The following is a 23,020-nucleotide window of genomic DNA, read 5'->3' on the forward strand; positions in this document are numbered from 1 at the left end:
GTTAACTCCATTGACCACCACTCTCTGGGCCCGACCATCCAACCAGTTTTCAACCCAGGAGAGTGTGCCTGTCCAGGCCGGAGGCTGACAGTTTCTGAAGCAGAATGCTGTGAGAAACTGTGTCAAAGGCTTTACTGAAGACCAAGAAGACTACATCCACAGCCTTTCCCCCATCCAGCAGTGGAGTCACTTTGTCATAGAAGGCAATCAGGTTAGTTTGGCAAGATCTGCCTTTCAGGAACCCATGTTGACTGGGCCTGATCAGCCGGTTCTCTTGCATGTGCTTCATGATAGCATTCAAGATCACCTGTTCCATGACTTTCCCCGGCACTGAGGTCAGACTGACAGGCCTGTAGTTCCCTGGATCCTCCCTGCAACCCTTCTTGTAGATGGGCACAACATCAGCCACCCTCCAGTCCAGTGGAACTTCCCCAGTCAGCCAGGACCGCTGGAAGATGATGGAAAGGGGTTTGGAAAGCACATCCGCCAGCTCCTTTGCTACATTAGATTTGTCTTTTTTTAAATGGTGTCCTCATTGCAAGGGTCCTTGGGATTACATGGTTGTTGGGGCCATACTCAAGTAATCTGACTGAGAAATGTTGTGTTGGGGACAGATGGCAAATATTTTATCATAACCATGCTCTACTCATGTAGGTTTTATATAAACCTTCCTTCAAGCAGCAAATGGCTTAATTCTCTACTGCTGAAGAAGCTTGAAAAATTCTTTTATCTAAAGAATTGCAAGCTTCTGCTCAAATGCTTCTTTTTCTGCAGAGTAAGGATTTTCTCCCAGACACCTTGTCCAGGCTGTCTTCCTTTGTTCCTCTGAATGATTCCTCTCTGATTTTCCCTTGTATCCTTAAAGAGAGAGGTGGGGCCCTGGTGAGTCTGCAGCTCTCAGGACTGGTTTCACCAGCAGTCCCACGAAATAGAACTCAATGACATTTTAAAGTTTCTATGGATGAGCTATCTTATAAAATCAAAACTTGCAATACCACTCTTGTCCAGGCTGACAGACTCCAAATAAACCAGAGGCACCATCACTCATTGCTTCTGCACCTCTGTACGGTTTCCTCCTTAAACCTCTGTGAAGGGTCCATCAGATTCTATTAGAAAAGTAACTGTACTTAACAGATCATGACAGAAAAATTGTTCAAAGGTAGTTAAAATGCAGGATAGTACTGTTATGCCACAGAGTTATAGAGATTTTTTTTTCCTGTACTGAGGAACCCTAAAATCAATTCAAAGTACTTCACAGTATTGAAGATACTATTAAGTAATTAGTAATTAAGCTTTTGTCTTCTTAGCAGATGTATAAAGTGAAGAAAATTGTATTATATAACAATACTTTTACAGTTCCTAATAATGCACTATCAAGACAAGAAAAGCACATCTGCAGTTATGGAAATACTAGTTTTATTGCTCTGACTTCCATAGTCTAACATAGACACTTTCATATGTTTACAGTTCTGTGTCAGCTACTGTAGGAATGCAGAAGCATGCTATTTAAGTTTTATATCACCTTGATAAAGTTGAATGCTTTGCCAAGCAATTAAAACAAGTGTTGCTCAGAAGTCTGTGGTGGCATGTTTTCTAGCCAGAGAAAATGGACAAAATCCCCTCACTTGACTCAGAAAGGGGAGCAGAAAAATTGACTTGGACTTCGAAACTTTTCTGTTTGTGGCTATAAAACATGGAAATGGGGTCTGCCATCTGCCCTGAGGGAGGCTGCAGGGACTGGCAGCTCTCTGTTAGTTGACACATGCACCCACCATTTCAGAAGTTACTGGCAGAGGTCTGACTTGGGCAGCTGATGACACCCACGCTCCTCAGCTTGCACAGGGGCAAGGGAAACAACAAGGCTTTGGCTTTAGCTAATCCACTTCACACGCGAACTGCCCTATCCAGGTAGCCATTGGAACAGTAATTTAATACAGTAACTTGGACGTAGAGTACTGTTTTCAGAGATTTTTCTGAAGTCAACAAGTGTACTGTAATAAAAAGGGAGGCATTTTCTGCTCATTCCTTACTGCTTCCCTCTGTGGTCCTCCCTCCTTCAAAACTACTAGAGTTGAAGGAATTCCTTACAAAATACTTGTATTATATACCTTTCTCTGAGCACACACTTGGAGGGAATATACTCACCCCAGCAGACTGCACCTGGACTCCTAAAGGCTTCTGGCAGGCAGGCAGTTGTCTCTTGACAAGCCCAGAGAGCAGCAGAGATGATCGGCAGCAGCACTCGAGAGATGAGGGCCTGGCCAGGGAATTACCTGTCAAGACCAGTACAGACTGGAGTCAAAGGACTAAAGCAGACTTGGGGGTCCAAATGGAAAGCAGTGCAAGGAGTCAGCGGGGTTAAGTCTCTTAATTAAGGATCAGTAATCCCTGCCTGAAGGGAGAGGCAAGGCTGCATGTGAGAACAAATCGACATAGATTACAGCTTTTTATACTCAAAAGTTCCTTTCTAAATAGCATTTTCTGGTAATGTGAAAAATAAGTCCGCATCCGCAACACTCTGGTGTTCTAACAGTGTATTCTACAAGAAATTTAAACAAAATTTAATTTTTTTTAATAAAATATTCAGACAAGCATATTTTGATTGACTGATTTAGATGCTCAAAGGTTACCATCTATACAAACCTAAACCCTTTTAACAGTCTCACTGATTGCCTCAGCTACATACTTTACTGCAAAGCTAAACAGAGGTCAAAGGAAAGGATTCTACTATGACTTTCAGAAGACAAATTAGGAAAAAACTCTGTCATTCTTTCTTGTCAATCAGCAGGTTTTTGCAAGGCAGCTTTGCTAAGCGTTTAGCTTTGAAGACCCTTTTTGAAGCATACCTCCTGCTCTTGAGTGGTGTCTTGGAGGGGGAATGCTGCCCTGTCTGCTCCCTTGTGCCAGCAGTGGCACCAACGAGACTTGCTGCTGGCCATCTGGCTCACTAACTCAGCAGAAAGCCTGCCTGGCAAGGGAGGGGACTCCCTAAAGGAACTATTTAGTAGCAAAGTGGGAGAGGGAAGGGTTCCTGCATCTCTCGAAACCACCACCTCAACTGCAGGCAGCTACTGGTAGTCAGTTATCTACTCTTGTCTGGCTCTTTATGGTGAGGAACTCCCAGACTCACCCTGGCATTTTCAAATTATATGAGGGGAAAAAAAATACTGCAATTCACAGGAAAGTAAGAATAGTTGCAAGCTAACAATTAAAAGCGGAGAAATATGACATTTGGAAAAACAGACCACAACATTTGCGGTTGGTATTTTCTATTTGTACTTCTACTTTATATTAAATACTAACGTGAAGGTATTATATTTCCTTTTAAATTGGGCGATAACTATTTCTGGGGTTAAAATTTCTCATTTTCATATATAAAGACTTCTCTTTGAAATTTTATTCAATGACAACTGAAAATCAACATCAAACACAAAACATTTTCTTAATGTTGTATCATGTTTATTTGTTCTTTATGGGCCTGTTTATTTATCCCAAGTGCTTTTTTAACCCTCAAATCTTGGTAAGAGAAAGAGCTGTTACTGCTATTAATGTTACCACTTCAGAGTTGCCACAACAGAAAACAGACAAAATGCCATTTCCCTGGCATTGCACTGCTATTGTAATGTTTGATGCTTTCTGCTTTTCCCAGAGCACATGCTGCATCATCCATTCAGTCTTTAAAGTCCTTTGTGTCTGAGTGATTTCCACACAGGAAAGTAACCAAACCAAGAAGAGGAAGGGGAAAAACCAAACAAAGCCCTCCACTGCGGTAGATTCTACCTTCAAGCATCACCAGGTTGTCAGCAAAGGCCACTATTACAACCACATTCTGGAAAAAACAACTGCTTTTGTTCACAGCAGATGAAGTCCAGCTGTCAACAAAATTAAGATCAGGATTTTGCCAGCTTAAGTGTTCTTTGAAGTTCCCGAAGTTGCATGTTGCCTTGAGTAATCATCATCCTGATTGCATCCTGTAAAATAAAATAGAATCCACTGAACTGAACATCTGTACAGGTTTTACACAAGCACGCAGATTTTAACACATTAAAATTGATACAATTCTTATCAGCACTGTTGTGATCTATTTCTTTATGTGAAGTAACACCATAGTCACTGAGATGGTTAAAAAACAGGTGAATAAATGAATTAATTTTCTCCAATTCCGTAATGACGTGTTTGGGTGCTAGTTCTATCTTCGCTTTAAAACTCAGTTTTGAACTGGATTCAAACTCCTAATGATGTTTTCTTTACAACTCTGTGTCTACTACCTTTGCAGTAAGTAGTGCAAGCTGCACACAGGCCTTAGGAAGAGCAACAATTTACAGAACAAGTGTTTCAAGAAATGTTTCTCTTATTATTTTTAGCTAAGTACTGCAATGCTTTTTTCTGCATAATTCAACCACCAGGTCCTTGAGCACTGGCTAGAGACAGAAAACAGGAGAGGAGTTGTACAAGACGTGTAAAGGTTTCTGCATTTCATAGATGCTTCATATCCCCAACCATTCAATTTGATTTTGGATGAATGTCTTTGAATATAGTCGAAATCGAAGTTGAAAGAAAGAAGCTATAATAAAGCCTGCACATTAATAAGCTAGTTATCAATATTATCCAATACAATTTTTCTGGTTCATGGTTTAAGTATGATGGAATCATAGAACAGTTTGGGTGGGAAGGGACACTAAAGATTATTTAGTTCCCTGTGACGGGCAGGGACACCTCCCACTAGCTCAGGCTGCCCAAGGCCCCATCCAACCTGGCCTTGAACACCTCCACGGATGAGGCAGCCACAGCTTCCCTGGGCAACCTGTGCCAGTTCCTCACCACCATCATAGTGAAGAAATTTCTCCTTGTGTCTAGTCTAAATCTGCCCCTCTCCGGTTTATACCCATTCCCCCTCGTCCTATCACCACAAGCCTTTGTGAACAGTCCCTCTCCAACTTTCATGTAGCCCCTTCAGGTACTGGAAGGTCGCTATAAGGTCTCCTCAGAGCCTTCTCTTCTCCAGGCTGAACAACTCTCTCAGCTTATCCTCATATGGGAGGTGCTCCAGCCCTCAGAACATCCTTGCAGCCCTCCTCTGGACCTGTTTCAACAGCTCCATATGCTTCTTATGTTGAGGATACCAGAACTGGACACAGTATTCCAGATGAGGTCTCACAAGAGAGGAATAGAGGGGCAGAGTCACCTCACTCGACCTCCTGGCCACGCTTCTTTTGGTGCAGCCCAGGATATGGTTGGCCTTCTGGGCTGCGAGCACACATTGCTGGCTCATGTTGAGCTTCTAAAGTAAGCAGGATTTGTTTGAGTTTCAGCCTTTTTAGTCCAGATTATTATCTGGAAATCAGTGAATGTTACTACCACCAACAGGGACGATAATATTTAGAGATGCTGAACTATGTCTTTACACAAATGCACCTTAAGAGACATCAGTAACACCAGACATCCTACCAGTCTAGAATTGACAGTGTACAGTGCAGTGCATCAATCATTGCCGATGGCAGGCGCTTGGGGCTGCGGGTTCCCAGTCCTCACCTCTTCTGTAGCATCCTTATTTCTCCTGAATTCCTCCCTGGCCCAGTCCTTTAAGTAGTGACGATCTGCTTCAGCAGGGACCTCACGGATGGCCCGCAGGATCTTCCTGTACAACTGCAGAACCTGCTGGCGCCTCAGGAACTGCGAAGGAGAGAGGGGAGTCTGTAGGCTGTCCCAGAACACTGCTGAGAGCTGTATCCTCAGCGTTTTGTTTGCAATGAGGATCATTTAAACAAACGCAAATTTCCCCACTGCCTTTTCTGGAAGATCTCACAGAATCATAGAATAGTTTTGAGTGGGAAGGGACCTTAAAGATCATCCAGTTCCAACCCCCGTGCAAGGGGCAGGGACACATCCCAGCAGATCAGGCTGCTCAAAGCCCCATCCAACCTGGCCTTGAACACCTCCAGGGATGAGGCAGCCACAACTTCCCTGGGCAACCTGTGCCACTGCCTCATCACTCTCATGGTGAAGAATTTCTTCCTAACGTCTAGGCTAAATCTGCCCCTCTCCATTTTAAAGCCATTCTCCCCCATTTTCTCAATCTATGCCCTCGTAAAAGTCCCTCCCCAGCTTTCTTGTAGTCCCTTCAGGTACTGGAAGATCACTATAAGGTCTCATTAGAGCCTTCTCCTCTCTAGGCTGAACAATACCAACTCTCTTAGCCTGTCCTCGTATGGAAGGTACTCAACTCTCAGATCACCTTCGTAGCTCTCTTCTGGACCTGTTCCCACTGTTCCAAATCCTTCTTATGTTGGGGATTCCAGAACTGGACATAATACTCCAGGTGGGGTCTCACAAGAGTGGAACAGAGGGGCAGAATCCCCTTCCATTACCATGATATGATGACCTTCCTAACAGTCGAATCTCTTGATGTTGGCACTGACCTTGCATTGAAACAGAGAGAGACTGCGAACAGAGATGATTACAAAGACAGATCTGTTCAGCACAGATCATACTGCACACAAGCTGTTCTCACCTCCAGAGAATGAACACTGCTTGGAAAACGTGCTCTCAGAGGAACAGGACTTTTGAGAACAAGATTCCTTAGAACCATAGAATCATTAGGTTGGAAAAGACCTTAGAGATCATCAGCTCCAACCATACCTATCTACTATTAAATCACATCCCCAAGAACCCCATCCGCCCGCCTTTTAAACACCTCCAGGGATGGTGACTCCACCACCTCCCTGGGCAGCCAGACCAGTGCCCGATGTGAGAAACACTCATTCATTGGTAAAATACTGGAAAGGACAAACTCTTGGAGACTAAGGCAACAGTATTTTTATTTTACAATTCAGCGCTGAATCGGATGCCCTTCTAACAAAGGTATAACCTCTTACAAGAGCAGCGGGTATATAGACTAGTTTTAGACAAAGAGCCGTGTAAGTCCTCAAAGAATGTTTTAGGTTATCCGACCGCATCTGGAGACTCCTTTCACATTCTCTCCTGACCTAAAACAGTTATATCTTGCAAAACAGCTAAGCATATCAATAAATTCTTGCAACCGTGAGCGTTTATTCTTTCAGGTTACTTATCCAAGTCTGGAGATTTTCTGCCTTGACACAAGACAGAGAGGAGCTCAGGGACGTGGTTTAGGGGCAGACAGGAATGGTTGGACTGGATGATCCCAGGGGTCTTTTCCAACCTAGGGATTCTATGATTCTAAGATATGATGAGATAATTAAACATACAAGCCAGCTGCAGCAAAACTTATCAATTAATTCTCACACCGATAACTCTTTTGGGGAAAAAAAATTTCCTAATATCCAATATAAATCTTTCCCAGTGCAACCGGAGGCCATTCGCTCCCGTCCCATCGCCTGTCACTTGGGCAGAGAGACCGACACCCGCATCTAAACCTCCTTCCAGGCAGGGAGCGATGAGGGCTCCCCTCACCCTCCTCTTCTCCAGGCTCAACACCCACAATGTCTCGGATTAAACCGCACTATATCTCAAATGAAAAGCGTTCCGCCCTCTGTACCGCTGACCGCTTCTTGTATCACGCCCGCTCGTACCTGCTTCAGGCTCAGCGCTCCCGGCGGCAGGCGCCTGGCGGCCATGTTCAGTGGTGGCCCAGAGGTGGTGGCCATGGCGCGCGGCCCCGCCCCTCGCGGCCATGACGTGCAAGGGGCGACCCTGACACGGGGAGGCGGCCATATTGGGAGGAGGCAGCAGTAGTTCCGCCCCTGTTCGCAGCGCTGGTGAGGCTGCGCCTTGAATCCTGTGTTCAGGTCTGGGCTCCTCACCGCAAGAAAGACATTGAGATCCTGGAGCGTGTCCAGAAAAGAGCGACAACAGTGGGCTGGAGAACAAGTCTTCCGAGGAGCAGCTGAGGGAACTGGGGTTGTTTAGCCTGGAGGAGGCTGAGGGGAGACCTCATTGCTCTCTACAACTACCTGAAATGAGGGTGTAGAGAGGAGGGTGCTGGCCTCTTCTCCCAAGTGACTGAGGACAGGACAAGGGGGAATGGCCTCAAGCAGCACCAGGGGAGGTTCAGACTGGATATCAGGAAAAAAATTTTTGCAGAAAGGGTCATCGGGCGCTGGCAGAGGCTGCCCGGGGAGGGGTTTGAGTCCCCATCCCTGGAGGAATTTAAAAGATGGGTAGACGAGGTGCTCAAGGACATAGTTTAGTGGCAGATAGGAATGGTTGGACTCAATGATCCAAGAGGTCTTATCCAACCTAGTGATTCTACAATTCTACAACTACTTAAAAGGAGGTTATAGAGGTGATTGTTGATCTCTTTTCCCAGGTGACAGGATGAGAGGGAATGGCCTCAAGTTGTGTCAGGGGAAGTTAGATTGGACTTTGGGAAAAAAATTCTTCACCGAAAGGGTTCTCAAACATTGGAACTGCCCAGGGAGATGGTGGAGTCCCCCATCCCTGGAGATGTTTACAAGGCGGGTGAAGTTCTCAGGGATATGATTGAGCAGTGCAGCACAGCTGGGTTTGATGATATCAAAGGTCTCTTCCAACCCCGTAATCCTATGGAATGTGGATGCCCACAGCCCAGGAACGTGCTCCCTCACCAGAACTAAGTTCTTCCTGTGGCACCAGGGATGCGGTAAGGTGGGAGCAGCAAGAGGCAGCAGACATCAGTGTAACTAGAGCATAGGGGCATTGGTGTTCCCCTCCTGTTTTATTTCTCCCAAGTAATAAACCATGCACTCACACTTCAGGGAAGGGTTGGTGGAAAGCCTGTGCTGTGAAGGCTAATGTAGCTGCAAGATTCATATACTTACTGTAGGATCAAATCAGCACAGAAAGATGTGAAAGGCACCAGAGCAATTATAAGATACTAAACTATCTTTTGCATCTTTTTAAATACTTGCAAGCCCTGCCCAAACACATCATTGTTGCTAACAGTACAAGGCACTTTTAGAGGATTTTTTTAGCATGGATGCGTCAATGAAGGTCAACCCCAAATACCTTCACAGAGTCAGGCTGCAGATAGAAAAAAACAGTTACGCCATGTCTTTCCTTTCTGTGTTACTTACTCGGTGTCTCCTTGTAGCAAATTTAGTGCAAGCCTTTTGTTAATTACAGATGGAGAAAACTCTTCATTTGCTTTAAATATTTGGGGGACTTTTTACAAAGGCTTGCAGTGATAGGATTGGGGCAATGGGTATAAACTGGAGAGGGGCAGATTTAGACTAGACATAAGGAGGAATTTCTTCACCACGAGAGTAGTGAGGCACTTGCACAGGTTGCCCAAGGAAGCTGTGGATGACCCATCCCTGGAGGTGTTCAAGACCAGGTTAGATGGGGGTCTGAGCAGCCTGATCTGCTGGGATGTGTCCCTGCCCATGGCAGAGGGGTAGGAACTATATGATCTTAAAGGTCCCTTCTGACTCAAACTATCCTATGATTCATGCAGTAAGCACTGCCAATGGAATGGTGGCTCAGGCTCCAATGACATCCCTGTCACAAAGTATAATTTATGCTGGAATTATATCCTTGCAACTTTCAGGAAGCGTTTTGAAAATAATTTATCCAAATTTTCTACTACAAATCCTCAGTACTTGGATGTAGTAGATTCTGGAGAATTACCTGATGACTAAACCCACCCACTTCCACACTTCAATTTCCCAAAGCATCTAAGTATTTGTATACACGTATAGAGATCTTCACTGAAAAACTCTATAAGGATATTACATAGTATCTGACATCTAAATTCTCGGGACAGATTTCCTCTGTTTTCAGTTCTGAAATTTGCTTACCATGAATTAGCTGTGGCACATCTATATATGCATGAGAAACAGGCTTGCTGGGCCTTTTCATACCTCTGAATCTTTCCACTGCTGCATCTCAAAACAGCTACAGCAATATTTCAAGTAAGGTTTGTCTATCTAGAAGCCAAGGAGAACGATAATCTTTGGGAATGCACCCACCTTTCCAGCCATTTTCTGATCAATACCTTCACCACACTTCGCAAGAAACACCTTCAATTTTTGTATGCGAATAAAATCTTCAAGTATTGGAGTTTAGATGAGAGGCATATAAGCAAAGTTTCCCATCAGATTTTCACTGAAAGGAGTCCAAAAGACTGGACCCCTAATCAGAACTCTGTGCTGGCATATTCTGATAAACGGAGGATAGGTGTTAAAATTTACATAAAGCAGAATATATTTTCTGGTTTATTTATATTTTCCAGAATCTGAAAATTCGTATTTGTGCACTGCTAGAGAATGCAGAGCATTTCCATGTGGCAAATTTCGTTAATTTACTCAAGGTTTGATCAACTGAAAGAAGAGACATCATAATTACAAACATTGGTACCTCTTTTTATTAGTACAGACAATATAAGATGCATAGTTTCTGCAATGAAAAGTCATGTCCATGCTCTAAGACATCAGATTAATGAAACGTCCTCAATGTCTGCCTTGGACAGAGGGGCAAACTTCACAGTGTAAAGAGGGGATCAGCATATGGCGTTCCTCTTAAAACTCCCTGTTGATATCATCAGAAAAAAAATCAGCAATAATAGGTTGTGTTCAACTGTAGAATAGTTTCAAGTATTCAGGTACTTATTTTTTTGGTTGCTGAAAACCATCTGCTTTCCCTGCTCACCCAACTCCTTCCCAAACAGGCACCAGCCACACATGGGTGAAGTTAAGGAATGCTTTTTTGCAATACACCTGAAGTTCTTCTAATGCAGAAATGCCTTCCCCAAAAGCAAGACTGATGTTTCTTATTGCAGTAGACAGTGGCAGGAAGTTTTACCTTGGTGAACATTAGAAATACATTTTTTTTAAAAGAAATAAGTTATTAGAAGTTGAAGAAAATTTTACATTATTTGTGAGAATAGGCAATGAAAGAAGATGACAGTCTTACCATTGCATAACTGTCCTCTGACAAATGTGGGAGAATGCACCTAAACCATTTTGTTCTTGTGCAGTCTGACTGCGGGAGCGCAGTTCCTGCACATCAATCTTAGTTTGAAAGGGGCCTTATGAGCTCTCTGCTGAAATGCCATTGCCTATATTTCAGTGGTTTAGCAGCAATCAGGTATTGACTTTGTCTACGAAGTCTACAAAGTGTCTGAGGCAGTCACCAGTTCAAACCACTGTCTGAGCGCATCACTGAGAGTTTCTGGAAGCGCATTCACATCTCTAAGGATCATGTAGAATGGGAATGGGAATTCTTCCATGTAAGATCTGATTTCAGGCAATTCTCCAGGTCCTTTGAATATAGGTACTTTAATGTCCAAAATGGAATCCTGTAAAAAAGAATTTATGTTGCTAGTATACCACATGAGTATTTTACAGGCCTTTGATAAGATTTATCCTATTTTTCAAATACTTACAATTCCCTTTCTGTTAAATTGAAAGTTAAACAGTTTTAAGATGAAAAGCCATAAGTGTCCAATGGTAAATCAACTCAAAAGCTGAATAAAAGCAGTTAAATGCTTTTACCTAAAAGTGCTCTAATCAATAAATTATAGGCTAGAAGAGACTAAACTTAAACTTCTGCAATACCAAGTTCTATAAATAAACCCTATCTTTCTTCAATGTTTTATCATTAGAGTTTACTGTTATCACTTTAGCTTTATACGTTTGATGCCTTCCTGGCACACTGTCATTTGTAAGCTCTTTAGGGCTAAGAGTTCAATTTGATTTGTGCAGTGATCTAATAGAATGGTATTCTTTAGCATATTTTATAATATTTCAACAAATACTACAAAGACAAAAATCAGATTAAACTCCAGCTGTGCTTCATGCAAAGCAACTTCTTAGCTGCTCAGTTCAGCAGCCCAGAAAATTAATAAAGTTTATAAAAAATGCATTTTAACACCCAGAATTTTTGTTGGACATTATAGCTAGGTTTCATCAGAACCTTTTAACAGTTGGTCAGAAAAAGAACTGTTTATTTTTTCAACAACAAATATAGCAAATTAGTTTTGTATGGGAAATAAAATAGATATGGGAAGAAAATGTAAGCTACAAAATTTAGAGTCTTCACCACATAATTCAAAGTAAGGCTTAAGTTTGCTCACTGACTGCATTAGAGAATCTTCTTGAAAAGCTCCTGGATACTGCAGCTCCCCAAACAAGGAAATGAACAATTCTTTCACAGCTACCAAACACAGCACTCAGCTTTCCCAACTAAGGCACTAAAGAGTCTCATATCTTTCTGTCTAATCTGCGATCTCATATTGGCTCCAGCTGCCATATCAAATGGAGAGTTCTGTATCTGACAGATGTGAAAAACTGAAAGCTAAGTATCTTTGACCTCTGCAAAAGGTAAAATAGCTGTAAAGCACTACAAAAGACAAGAAAAATACTTTCATGTTTATCATTCACTGCACTTGAATACTTCTCCCTCATTCACTTACTTACCCGGGAATTAGGGTTGTCCAACACTACGAAAATAACGAAGATATTGGCATTCTGAGCTGCTTGAACTGCTGCTGTCACTCGTTCCTTGCCTTCCAAGAAAAGGCCTCTTCCATCTGATACAATCAAAAGCAGCTGCGCTGTTTCTGAGCACAAAGAACATTTTACATTTCAGTAAGGTCCATTAATCCATTAAAAAGGCGAACAAGCTATTTTGTTGTTAGTCCTCTGGGTATAATGGAAAAACCCTCAGAGTATTCCTAAGGAAACAGTCTCTTATCAAATAGAACTCTGTGACTTAATGTTAAGTTGCAGTTACGAGTGGGTCAAGAACAAAAGGTTTTTCCCCTGTGTGAAATGATTTAACCCAGAATAACTGTGTTAAAATCTCTTGAAGTCCATCAGTACCATAATCAAGGAAGGATGAAGGGCATGAAAAATGCCTAACAAGCTTAGTCATGGCCTTGTCTTTCATGCCTGTTAAGTGCCTAGGAATAAAATATTGGCTGAATTACGAGAGTCCAGCCACCAGACCACTACACCTCAGTAGAGCTGCAGTGGCTGCAATGAAAGAAAGTCCAAACCTATTCCTCCAGAATCCGTCATCTATGGGTGTGTCTGCTCAGTGTTTTAATTTAAACTACAACTGTGCTTTTGTAACATGTTTCCGTGTTGTCCCCACTTTCATGGGCTTAGCTTCCATGAGAGAGCAATCTTGGACTGCCCCAAATGGGCTATTTTCAAAGGAAACTAGACCAGAATATAGGCTTCAGAGGAACAGTCAAGGCAGTCCAACAGCCACAGGGCGTTCAGCCCTTGTGACCAGATGAGCCAGTCTGAACTAAACCTCCTGAAACATAGACATTACAGATACTGGGCTCCTTGGCACTGACCATTTTCAGGAGACATGTTACTTGACCCACACTGCTGCCAGAATCAAGAGATCTATCCCTCCCTCTAAAGGAATAGTCTAACTAAGTAATGCATCTATAATCTTTTAATTGTAAGGGAAATTATGGTAATAACATTCAGGAATGAAAGCCCTTCTTCTCCTGTTTTCCCTGCAGCACAATGGCTAGGGAGGGATGCAGAACTCAGAATGCCATATCCTCTTCTGAAGACAGACCCCAAACATGACAGGGCTTGTCTTCTTCCAAAAAGGGGTGATTACCCTACTGCCTTCTCTCTTGCCAGCTCCCCGATTCTCGGGGGCCGATTGCTGCTCCCCGGTTGCTTCTGTGTCCCAGCCTAATTCAACAGGACTGGGTGCTGCTCTCCCTTAGAATTTTCTGCCAGCCTGGCTGCCCTGTGGCAAAGCAGGTATGTATTATAAATTCCAGATTGTCCATTTCTTGGAGTATTTTAACAACAAGAACTTAAAAGATACAGGTGGTGCCACGACAAGCTTTTAACTAGCACAGAGCGGCCTTTCAGGCTAACTATGGGTCAGCCATTCCAGCTTCTATGGGAAATTCAAGCAGCTCATGACCTCAACTTGCGCCACTTTGAAAGGCAGGTAGAAGGCAAACACTCTCTTCAGAGCAGTGTGCTTCTGGATACCTACAGAAATCAAGCTCTCAAGCAAGAGCAGAAGGGCCTAGGAAGTCAAGGTCGCTAGGAAGCTGGACAACGTTCTAAAGCAGACAATGTCTAGGACTTCAACACAATCTGGAAAAATAATGTAAAGGGAAGCAGATAAGGTGCGCCTTTTAAAAAAGCCTTAAACAAAATTTCGGTGAATTATTGACAAATATGAAATAGGTGTCTTTTGGGTTTTGAACTAAATTTCAATCAAACATTCCTTCTGACAAAGCAAAACCCAAAGCCCTAATATGCCAGTGATGTCTCAGTGTTCAGAGGTTTTCTGGCAGAATACTGCTTCACGACTGTAGTGAGCATTCTGCTGCCACAGCAACAAGCATAGTAACTAAAAAAAGCTCACCTGGATTAATGTTTTGAGACATCTGCTGTGCTGCAGCAAACATATTTGCTGATGATTCTAGAAACTGCAGTGGGAACAAAAAAGAAAATTAAGTTCTCTCATCATAAAATAATAAACTTAGTAATTATTAAATATTTTTGAACAACAGAATCTTCAGAAAAGCCTTCAATCTGGATTTAAAATTTTTCCAATGCTTAAAAAGTCATCAAAAGTTGTTCAAGTGGTTAATTACATAATTAAAATATACATCCTATTTCTAGGTCGAACTTCTTTGGCTGCAGCCTGACAAACTTGCAGCCTGACAAACTTACAAACCTCTACCTCTTGCTACTACAGTGGAATCCATGGCATGAAAACCTCAACACCCAAAAATTCTGATGGGATTTGTCAGTGGGGTTACTCAATAGCTTGTACCCAAAATACTGTTTAAGACCAAATAAAAGTACAAGAGCATTTAAAAGTGGCGTATACATCAGAAATAGAAATAAGAAATCACTCTTAACAATTACAGAATTGTGACCATTCTATCTCATTGTTACCCTACCAGCCATCGCACTCAAACATGAACAAACGGCAAACGTTAAAAAGTAATCAGAAACCACCAAGCTTTGGATGTCTTCCTTGGGAAAGATTTGCAAACCTGCTGCCCTAGAGGCATTCTTGTGTACCTGGGCTATCTTTGTTTTCTTCTGCTGAAATTTGCAAAGACGCAATATTCGTGTCCCTGACTGGTCACTGAACTGTTCGTGGAATGGATGCAGCAGCTGAACAGTCTCTCCAAAGCTTTAGAAAACAAAAAATTACCATACAAAGATTACTTTCAAGAAAAAAGTGCCATGTGAAAATAGCATATTCTGCTCTGAAATCTTCAGGAAAAGTCAAGACTTCAAACAAACTCACCTACACACAGCAATTTGTCCCACTTCTAGAAGAGTCAGCGCATTTCCAATAACTGCCAGGGATTCATATGCAAGCTATTAAATAAAAAAGTTACATCAAAAATAAGATGCTCCAAGTTTTACTCACAGCTCTGTATTAAATATGAAGAATGTTATTGAAATTATTTTTCATTGTCTAGTAAAATAATTCATCTTTTTTCCTGTCATAAGAAATAGTAACTGCAGCAAAGATACACCAATTCTGCTTGAGGGCTTCAGCTGATTGATTCAGAGACACCACTTGAGGCAGGCTAATGAAATAAAACACTGAAATAACTATTTAGAACAAAGCACATTTTTAACAAATAAAAACCCTACAAGTCATCTACGATGAACTAACATTTAATCCTCCAATGAACTACATAGCTAAACAAGTTTTGGCTTTCTGTTAGTTAAAAAATAATTTGCCAGTGGACACGTACACCTCTAATAAAATTAACATCTCCTCCTTTCAGCTTTCACTGATCTTTTAGTAACAGATCTCTTAGGCATAAAGTGACAAGAATTCAAGCATGTGGACCAGATAAACAGCTGCTCTAGAACAATCAGTCAGGCTTTCCAACAGCCACCAGCTCTGTATGAAACATGTCAGCAGCTGACATACTCAGCAGCAACAGGTAGTTTCTACACACTTCTTCCACTCTTTTATTTTTACCTGTTTAGAATGATTGTCTATCATACTAGAGGAATCATCAATAGCCAAGCAAATCTGGTACTGTCGTTTACTGGGCTTGGTTCTTCGCAACCAGATCTTATCTTTTCGGAACTGACTGGCAATATATGGAATCACTTTGCGCATGTTCAATCTCTTCCCTGTTCTGTAGTCTCCTCTGAAAGTTAATAGAAAGACAATGACAGGGATTATCAGCAAACACCTTATTCTAGAAATTCTGGCCCATGCAGCTTATGCAACAAAAAAACCCCAAATTTTATAAAGTACAATAAATATTATTAGAGCAACTAATTTTGGGTTTAGGTGTAGATTAAAAAAAAGTCTTACATTTCTAATGCAAGATAGTTATTCAGATTTTTTTAAAGGGAATTCTTAAATCTATGTGCCTAAAATAGAACAAGGACCAAGAATTTAGACCCCTTCAATTTGAAACAAAAAAAAAAAAAATCACTTAAGGTTAAAATCAACAGAGAACATTATGACATTTAGCAATCTTTGATTCAACAGTACTTCATGGGTTTAACTTGGTTTGATCATCTGTTGCACAGAAGAAAAAATAGGAGGCAGTATCCTTAGGATGGGTCCCTACTACTACATCATGTATGCATTTCATAAAATAACCTAGTGTTCCCATACAGAAGTAAAATGAATGCATTTACAAAACCAAATAATTACTATAAAACAAGAACAACATAAAGCTGCAGCTGTACAGAGGTTAAGGCCCTCCAAAACCAGCAGTTAAGAGAAACTATAAGCGTCAGAAAGATGCAACTTACTTCAGTTTGGCTGCCTGAGTGGGTTCCAGTATCAGTCTTAGCTGTTCACAAAGCTGCTGTGATAGGGGAGCCGTCAGTACTAAATACCTCTGCCACAACTGTGCTGCTTCCTTCTCCTAAAGCATCATAGAACACAAAGAAATACAATAAAACAAAAGGTTGGGAATCAGAGCCTGAAGAAAGAAAGCGAACCTCACGGTACCAATGGGAAGGTAGAAGGTGACTACCAGCTGTAAGTGCGAGGGTCTCTTGTAAGCACTCTATAAAGATGACTATTTGAATTCCACTTAGAATACTCCTTGTTGCTATAAAGCTGCAATGTGCAATGACTCTTCCTCCAGGAGTATACAAAGTGGCTTTGGTACTGCTGTTGATATAGGAAAATCCTGTAACAGCCAGCATCCGATAGCTTGTATTACAGCAAGGCAAGCCATAACGTCCATTAGGTTCTCTACTGGATGCCAAAACCAGTTTTACATATATTAATTAAAATTCAGGAAAATTGTTAAGCCTCTACACTGGCAATTTCCTTCAGGAATTATTTCCAAATATGGTTTACACTTCAGGACTAGGACAGTCCAAGCAAGTATCATGTTCTGGTTCTGCTGTTGGTTAGCTCCAACTCCACCACTGCAACTTACTGAGAAAGCTTCTATCCACCATGATTTTGTGAAAATGGTGTCCAACACTTAACTGCAGGTGACAACTCAAAATGGAGGGAGCTTGACAGGACTGAGAAAAATGTTTCTAACTATGCAAGTTCTAGAAGTCATTATCAGCAGAATAACCTTCTACAAACAGCACACAACACGTTCATAACAAGACCTGAAATCATCCTGCTTTAAGAACAACGTCATTTTCTTTTTTTCCCCAGAAGTTAAACGTAACAACAATAACAGCATCTAAATCGTGTGATTTTGAATATGTAAATTCCAGCCTGCTTGGCTTCCTCAATGCTTCAGCAATTAAACAGGATAAAATAATGCAATGAAGGATTCTTACGACAGTTTTATACTAAAACGAAGTTACGAACCTCATCTGGAGTTCCAGGTTGCTGTGTCTGCCAAGCTTCCAGTTGCCTTTCAAGTTCCTTTCTTAGCTCTTCAGGATCTCTAACGATGTGCTAGAAGTGTAGTTATGAAATTTATGAGACAGAAAAATAAGTTCACACATCTGGTGATTCCCAAACTATTAGCAAACTATGAAAAAGTAAAAATGTATTTTTCTTATTATTTTAAGACACAAACACGTGAAAAAAAAATTAAATGAAGATTTAAAATCTCCATTATTTTAATAGCTTCCCTCTAGAGGAAGGATAAATACCTCCTCACAAATACCTATGCCTGTGACACAATCAACAAAACTGGGAACATCTATGATAAGAGACACTGGAAATAATCAAATGCAAAGATTCAAGGTAATTTAGTGAAATTATCCACCCAAGAGTATTGAAGGAGCTGGTGGATGTCCTTTCCAAACCCCTTTCCATCATCTTCCAGCAGTCCTAGCTGACTAGGACTGGAGTTCTATCTCGCGGGACTGCTGGTGAAACCAGTCCTGAGAGCTGCAGACTCACCAGAGCCCCACCTCTCTCTTTAAGGATACAAGGGAAAATCAGAGAGGAATCATTCAGAGGAACAAAGGAAGACAGCCTGGACAAGGTGTCTGGGAGAAAATCCTTACTCTGCAGAAAAAGAAGCATTTGAGCAGAAGCTTGCAATTCTTTAGATAAAAGACTTTTTCAAGCTTTTTCAGCAGTAGAGAATTAAGCCATTTGCTGCTTGAAGGAAGGTTTATATAAAACCTACATGAGTAGAGCACGGTTATGGTAAAATATTTGCCATCTGTCCCCAACACAACATTTCTCAGTCAGATTACTTGAGTATGGCCCCAACAACCATGTAATCCCAAGGACCCTTGCAATGAGGACGCCATTTAAAAAAAGACAAATCTAATGTAGCAAAGGAGCTGGCGGATATCCTTTCCAAATCCCTTTCCATCATCTTCCAGTGGTCCTGGCTGACTGGGGAAGTTCCACTGGACTGGAGGCTGGCTGATGTTGTGCCCATCTACAAGAAGGGTTGCAGAGAGGATCCAGGGAACTACAGGCCTGTCAGTCTGACCTCAGTGCCAGGGAAAGTCATGGAACAGGTGATCAGGCCCAGTCAATATGGGCTCCTGAAAGGCAGGTCTTGCCAAACTAACCTGATCACCTTCTATGACAAAATTACTCGACTGCTGGATGGGGGAAAGGCTGTGGATGTAGTCTTCTTGGTCTTCAGTAAAGCCTTTGACACAGTTTCTCACAGCATTCTGCTTCAGAAACTGTCTGCCTCTGGCCTGGACAGGCGCACACTCTCCTGGGTTGAAAACTGGTTGGATGGCCAGGCCCAGAGAGTGGTGGTCAATGGAGTTAACTCCAGCTGGAGGCCAGTTACAAGTGGGGTTCCCCAGGGCTCGGTACTGGGTCCAGTCCTGTTCAATGTCTTTATCAATGACCTGGATGAAGGCATTGAGTGCACCCTCAGCAAGTTTGCAGATGACACTAAGCTGGGTGGAAGCGTGGATCTGCTGGAGGGTAGGGAGGCTCTGCAAAGGGATCTGAACAGGCTGGACCGCTGGGCTGAGGCCAATGGCATGAGGTTTAACAAGGCCAAATGCCGGGTCCTGCACTTGAGGCACAACAACCCTATGCAGTGCTACAGACTAGAAGTCTGGCTAGAAAGCTGCCTGGAGGAGAAGGAGCTGGGGTGTTGGTTGACAGTTGACTGAACATGAGCCAGCAGTGTGCCCAGGTGGCCAAGAAGGCCAATGGCATCTTGGCTTGTATCAGAAACGGCATGACCAGCAGGTCCAGGGAGGTTATTCTCCCTCTGTACTCGGCACTAGTGAGACCGCACCTTGAGTACTTCTGGTCACCTACTGCAAGTTTAAGGAAGGGAGGAAAACTGTACATGGAGGGAGCTTTTTTCTATTCCTTTTGCTGAAAGATGAGAACTCACGCTTCCCCCCCCCCCCCCCCAGTGACGGGTCTCCTTTCCTCTTTAATGGGTGATGCGAGAGCAATGCTGAATGCAAGAGCTCCCCCTCCTGTTGCAGGTTTTTCATGTCAATTAGGAAAAAACCTCAACCAACCAAAAGAAACAGCAGCTAGCTGTTCTGACAACGGGAGAACACTCTTGCATTCAGCATTGCTTTTACAAAGACCTGCCACATTTCGCATTATGATGGAAACAGCAGCTATATGTGACATATGATCCTTTCCTTGGTGTGTAGAAACAGTAGGACGAGGGCCACAAAGCCTGTACTCAGGATAGTGTTCTAAGCATGAAAGGTCATTTCTAAAAAATGGACACTGAAGACACCCTTACTTTATCAACAGGTTATCCACCATTAACTGCTTCCATGCCATAGCAATTTATGGTAAAAGCTGCTTTTTCACAGCTAATAGTTTGCACTGGGAAACTGAACGTTCCATGAAGCTCTAGGACTTTCTAAGCTATGATAATATTTTCTGAACTGAGACACTCCTAAGAGGCTCACAAAAGTTCTATAATATTTGCAATCATTTTTTTTTGAGGAAGCAATGCATCATGATGACTTAGCTACGGTAAATTCTTTATGCACGATCATATTTTAGGGTCATGAATGCCTAGCACTCTCATTGCTCTGAACTCTTTTATTAGGTTCAGGTCACGCACCATTGCTCATGACTTTCCACTCTATCCAAGAATTCGATCAGCAGATTTCTCGGAGAAAACCAGCTTCTTGACAGTTAGAAAAACAGAAGTTTTATTAAAAAAGAGCAAGGATAGAGAGAAATTGTCATTTTGAAGTCATTCAGCATACAGTTTGTTGTATGTCACTTTTCATTTTCCCAGTAAGAACAGCAAGCTACTAAGTTGTCTGAATGAAAGTAACTTTAAACTTCTGCATTCACAGAGTTTCATGAATTCAAATCAAACAAAAGTCTGTTTCTGCTACTGTAATTGTAAGAAGACACATTGGGTATCATACCTGGGGCATGTCCATCAAAAACTGATGCGCTGTATGTATGGTCGAGTCCTTGCTTCTCTCTGGCTTCTCTTCAGGCACCTTTGGTATCTTTTCTGTGGTAGAGTCGCTGACATCCTCCAAGTCAAGAGTCTGGACCTCTGGCTCAACTTCACCTGGTCCTACAATCACAAAGCTAATTACTGACCTTGTGGAACACACCTAAGACAAGACAATTTATCTCAACTCTTCTACAAAGTATCTCATTGTTGCTTTGTAGTGCAACCCAGACATTATTTTAACATAAATATACAAAGTTCATAAACATCAATTCTAGGAAGAGGATGAATGCAAGACCTCACAACTCACTGGAACAGACAAATATGCACTTCTTTATGCAAGCTGGTTTTGTCTCTCATAAATTCCTTGTTAAATGAACAAAATATTACTGAATAAGTCTTTAACACTTGAAAAATTCCATTGGTAAAAGCACAGTTTTTTGAGCCTCACACCCTCCCTGACTGAGTGACAGGAAGTGTAAAAGGGATTTGAGAACATTCAGAAAATCATCATTAAAAAAAAAGTAATTGCAATCTTGCATCTTTTTTTACTCCCTGCTTTTGTAATTGAACACTTTCCTGTAAATCAGAGAAAGATTTTTTTATTCCAGTACCTGAAGGGACTAAAAGCCGGGGAGGGACTTTTTACAAGAGCATGGAATCACAGGACAAGGAAGAACTGGTGAGGCACAGATTGCCCAGGGAAGCTGTGGCTGCCCCATCCTTGGAGGTGTTCCAGGCCAGGTTGGATAGGGCCTTGGGCAGCCTGGTCTAGTGGGAGATGTCCCTGCCCATGGCAGGGGGGTTGGAACTAGATGAGCTTTAAGGTCCCTTCCAGTCCAAACCATTCCACAATTCTAATTAATCAAGCAAACTGTCATTGTGTTTAATAGTGGGAAATTGTTTGCTTTTCCTTCTTAAAGTAGTGGATAAAGATAAGAGACCATTAACTTGAAAGAAAGCAGCAAATCCCTCTGACATTCAACGTACTTAGCAAAGGCTAATATTGGTAACTAGGGAGAAGTATGAACATCAGTGCAGAAAAGTCAATTAAGAGCAGATGTTTTAGTCTTATAAAATGTATACATATCCATTACATGCAAATGTAAAGGCCTACACATGAAAATGGCCATCACTGTACATTTAGAATGTTTTTTAAGTTAATATACCATGAGTTTTAGTGGCAGTAGACTTATTTTTCTCTGGCTTCAATTCCTCTATATCTACTGCTGTGAGATCCTCATCATTCTGCATTTCTGTTTCCATAGCTGCATCTTCAGAATCTCCCCCTTCCTTTTCTTCAAGAGGCACAACAGGTTTCTCCTGCTCCTTGCTAGCTACATCTGTACAAAGGCAACAATACTTACATTAAGGGAAAAGAAGAAGGAAAAGTAGTGAAGTTGCAAAAAAAGTCACATTTTGAGGCCACTACATATCAGCTTTAGTGAACTTCAGAAGTGATTTGATTGTCTCAAACCTCATTTTTATCTTTCACCATATTTTGCCATGTTATGTCAATGAGCTACTGCCCTTAAAATCTAACATACAGGCTAAGATAAACCAATTCACTTAATTAAGTCTATATTAGAGGGATATTTTTAGAGACATCACTTTATTCGATACTGAATAAAGAGCATGTTGTGTTATCCTAAATATTTTGCATGAGTGGGAGCAGTTTGGGCTTTAAAATAATTAAAGTAACATTCGGAGAAAATGGATTTTAAATATGACTGTTGAACTAAAATCTATTTTTATGAGTCAATTCAGTATTTCAAAAATGTTATCATTAGTTTGAACCTGACTGCCAAAGAAGAGCATTTGTTGTAGAAAAAAATGTTGAAACATCTTTAACTAAAGCAAGAATTTTTAAACACAATTTTAAAAAACATACTGGGAAAAACTACTGTAAATGGGAGCTCTTAAGGATTTGTTTCTGCAATGACAACTCTTTACACCCAGAAATACACCGTACCATATGTCTGCGCATCGTAGTACTCAGAGCCTTGTTTAATATGTTCAAATGCATCAGCCTCCTCCACATTTTGTTTAGACCGAGTTATATCTTGTTTTGCTTCACTGCTAGATTCAATCGTTCTCAGTCGCTTGTGGATATGTTCGTTGTGATCTCCCATTGAGCGCTCATTGTCTGCCTGACCGGGTTTCCTCTTGAAACTCTGAAAAAAAAGCCCAAACCCCAAACAAATCAACACTGTGAACTTCAAGCAAGGTGCAACCCAAAAACCAGTTAAACCAAGAATGAACAAGAGC

At 41.7% G+C, this 23,020-nt stretch overlaps 1 protein-coding gene across 4 annotated transcripts in view; it reads right to left on the reverse strand.

Moving 5' to 3' along the window:
* Window positions 1-30: 30 nt before the first annotated feature.
* Window positions 31-23,020, reverse strand: part of LOC104068234 (LYR motif-containing protein 2) — a 109,313-nt gene continuing 86,323 nt past the window's right edge. For 2 of the 4 annotated variants that reach the window (XM_054061537.1, XM_054061538.1), the window contains 12 exons: window positions 22,725-22,926; window positions 21,922-22,095; window positions 20,718-20,875; window positions 17,734-17,823; window positions 16,701-16,816; window positions 15,907-16,081; window positions 15,214-15,287; window positions 14,982-15,096; window positions 14,314-14,377; window positions 12,375-12,517; window positions 7,551-11,254; window positions 2,280-3,971 (listed from right to left, as the gene is read on the reverse strand). In XM_054061537.1, the coding sequence (XP_053917512.1) occupies window positions 11,066-11,254; window positions 12,375-12,517; window positions 14,314-14,377; window positions 14,982-15,096; window positions 15,214-15,287; window positions 15,907-16,081; window positions 16,701-16,816; window positions 17,734-17,823; window positions 20,718-20,875; window positions 21,922-22,095; window positions 22,725-22,926 (1,500 nt within the window). In that variant the 3' untranslated portion in view covers window positions 2,280-3,971; window positions 7,551-11,065. The other 2 variants (XM_054061539.1, XM_009571079.2) reach the window with 2 other exon arrangements.

This window comes from Cuculus canorus, chromosome 3 (assembly GCF_017976375.1).
Source record: "Cuculus canorus isolate bCucCan1 chromosome 3, bCucCan1.pri, whole genome shotgun sequence".
Taxonomy (NCBI): Eukaryota; Metazoa; Chordata; class Aves; order Cuculiformes; family Cuculidae; genus Cuculus; species Cuculus canorus.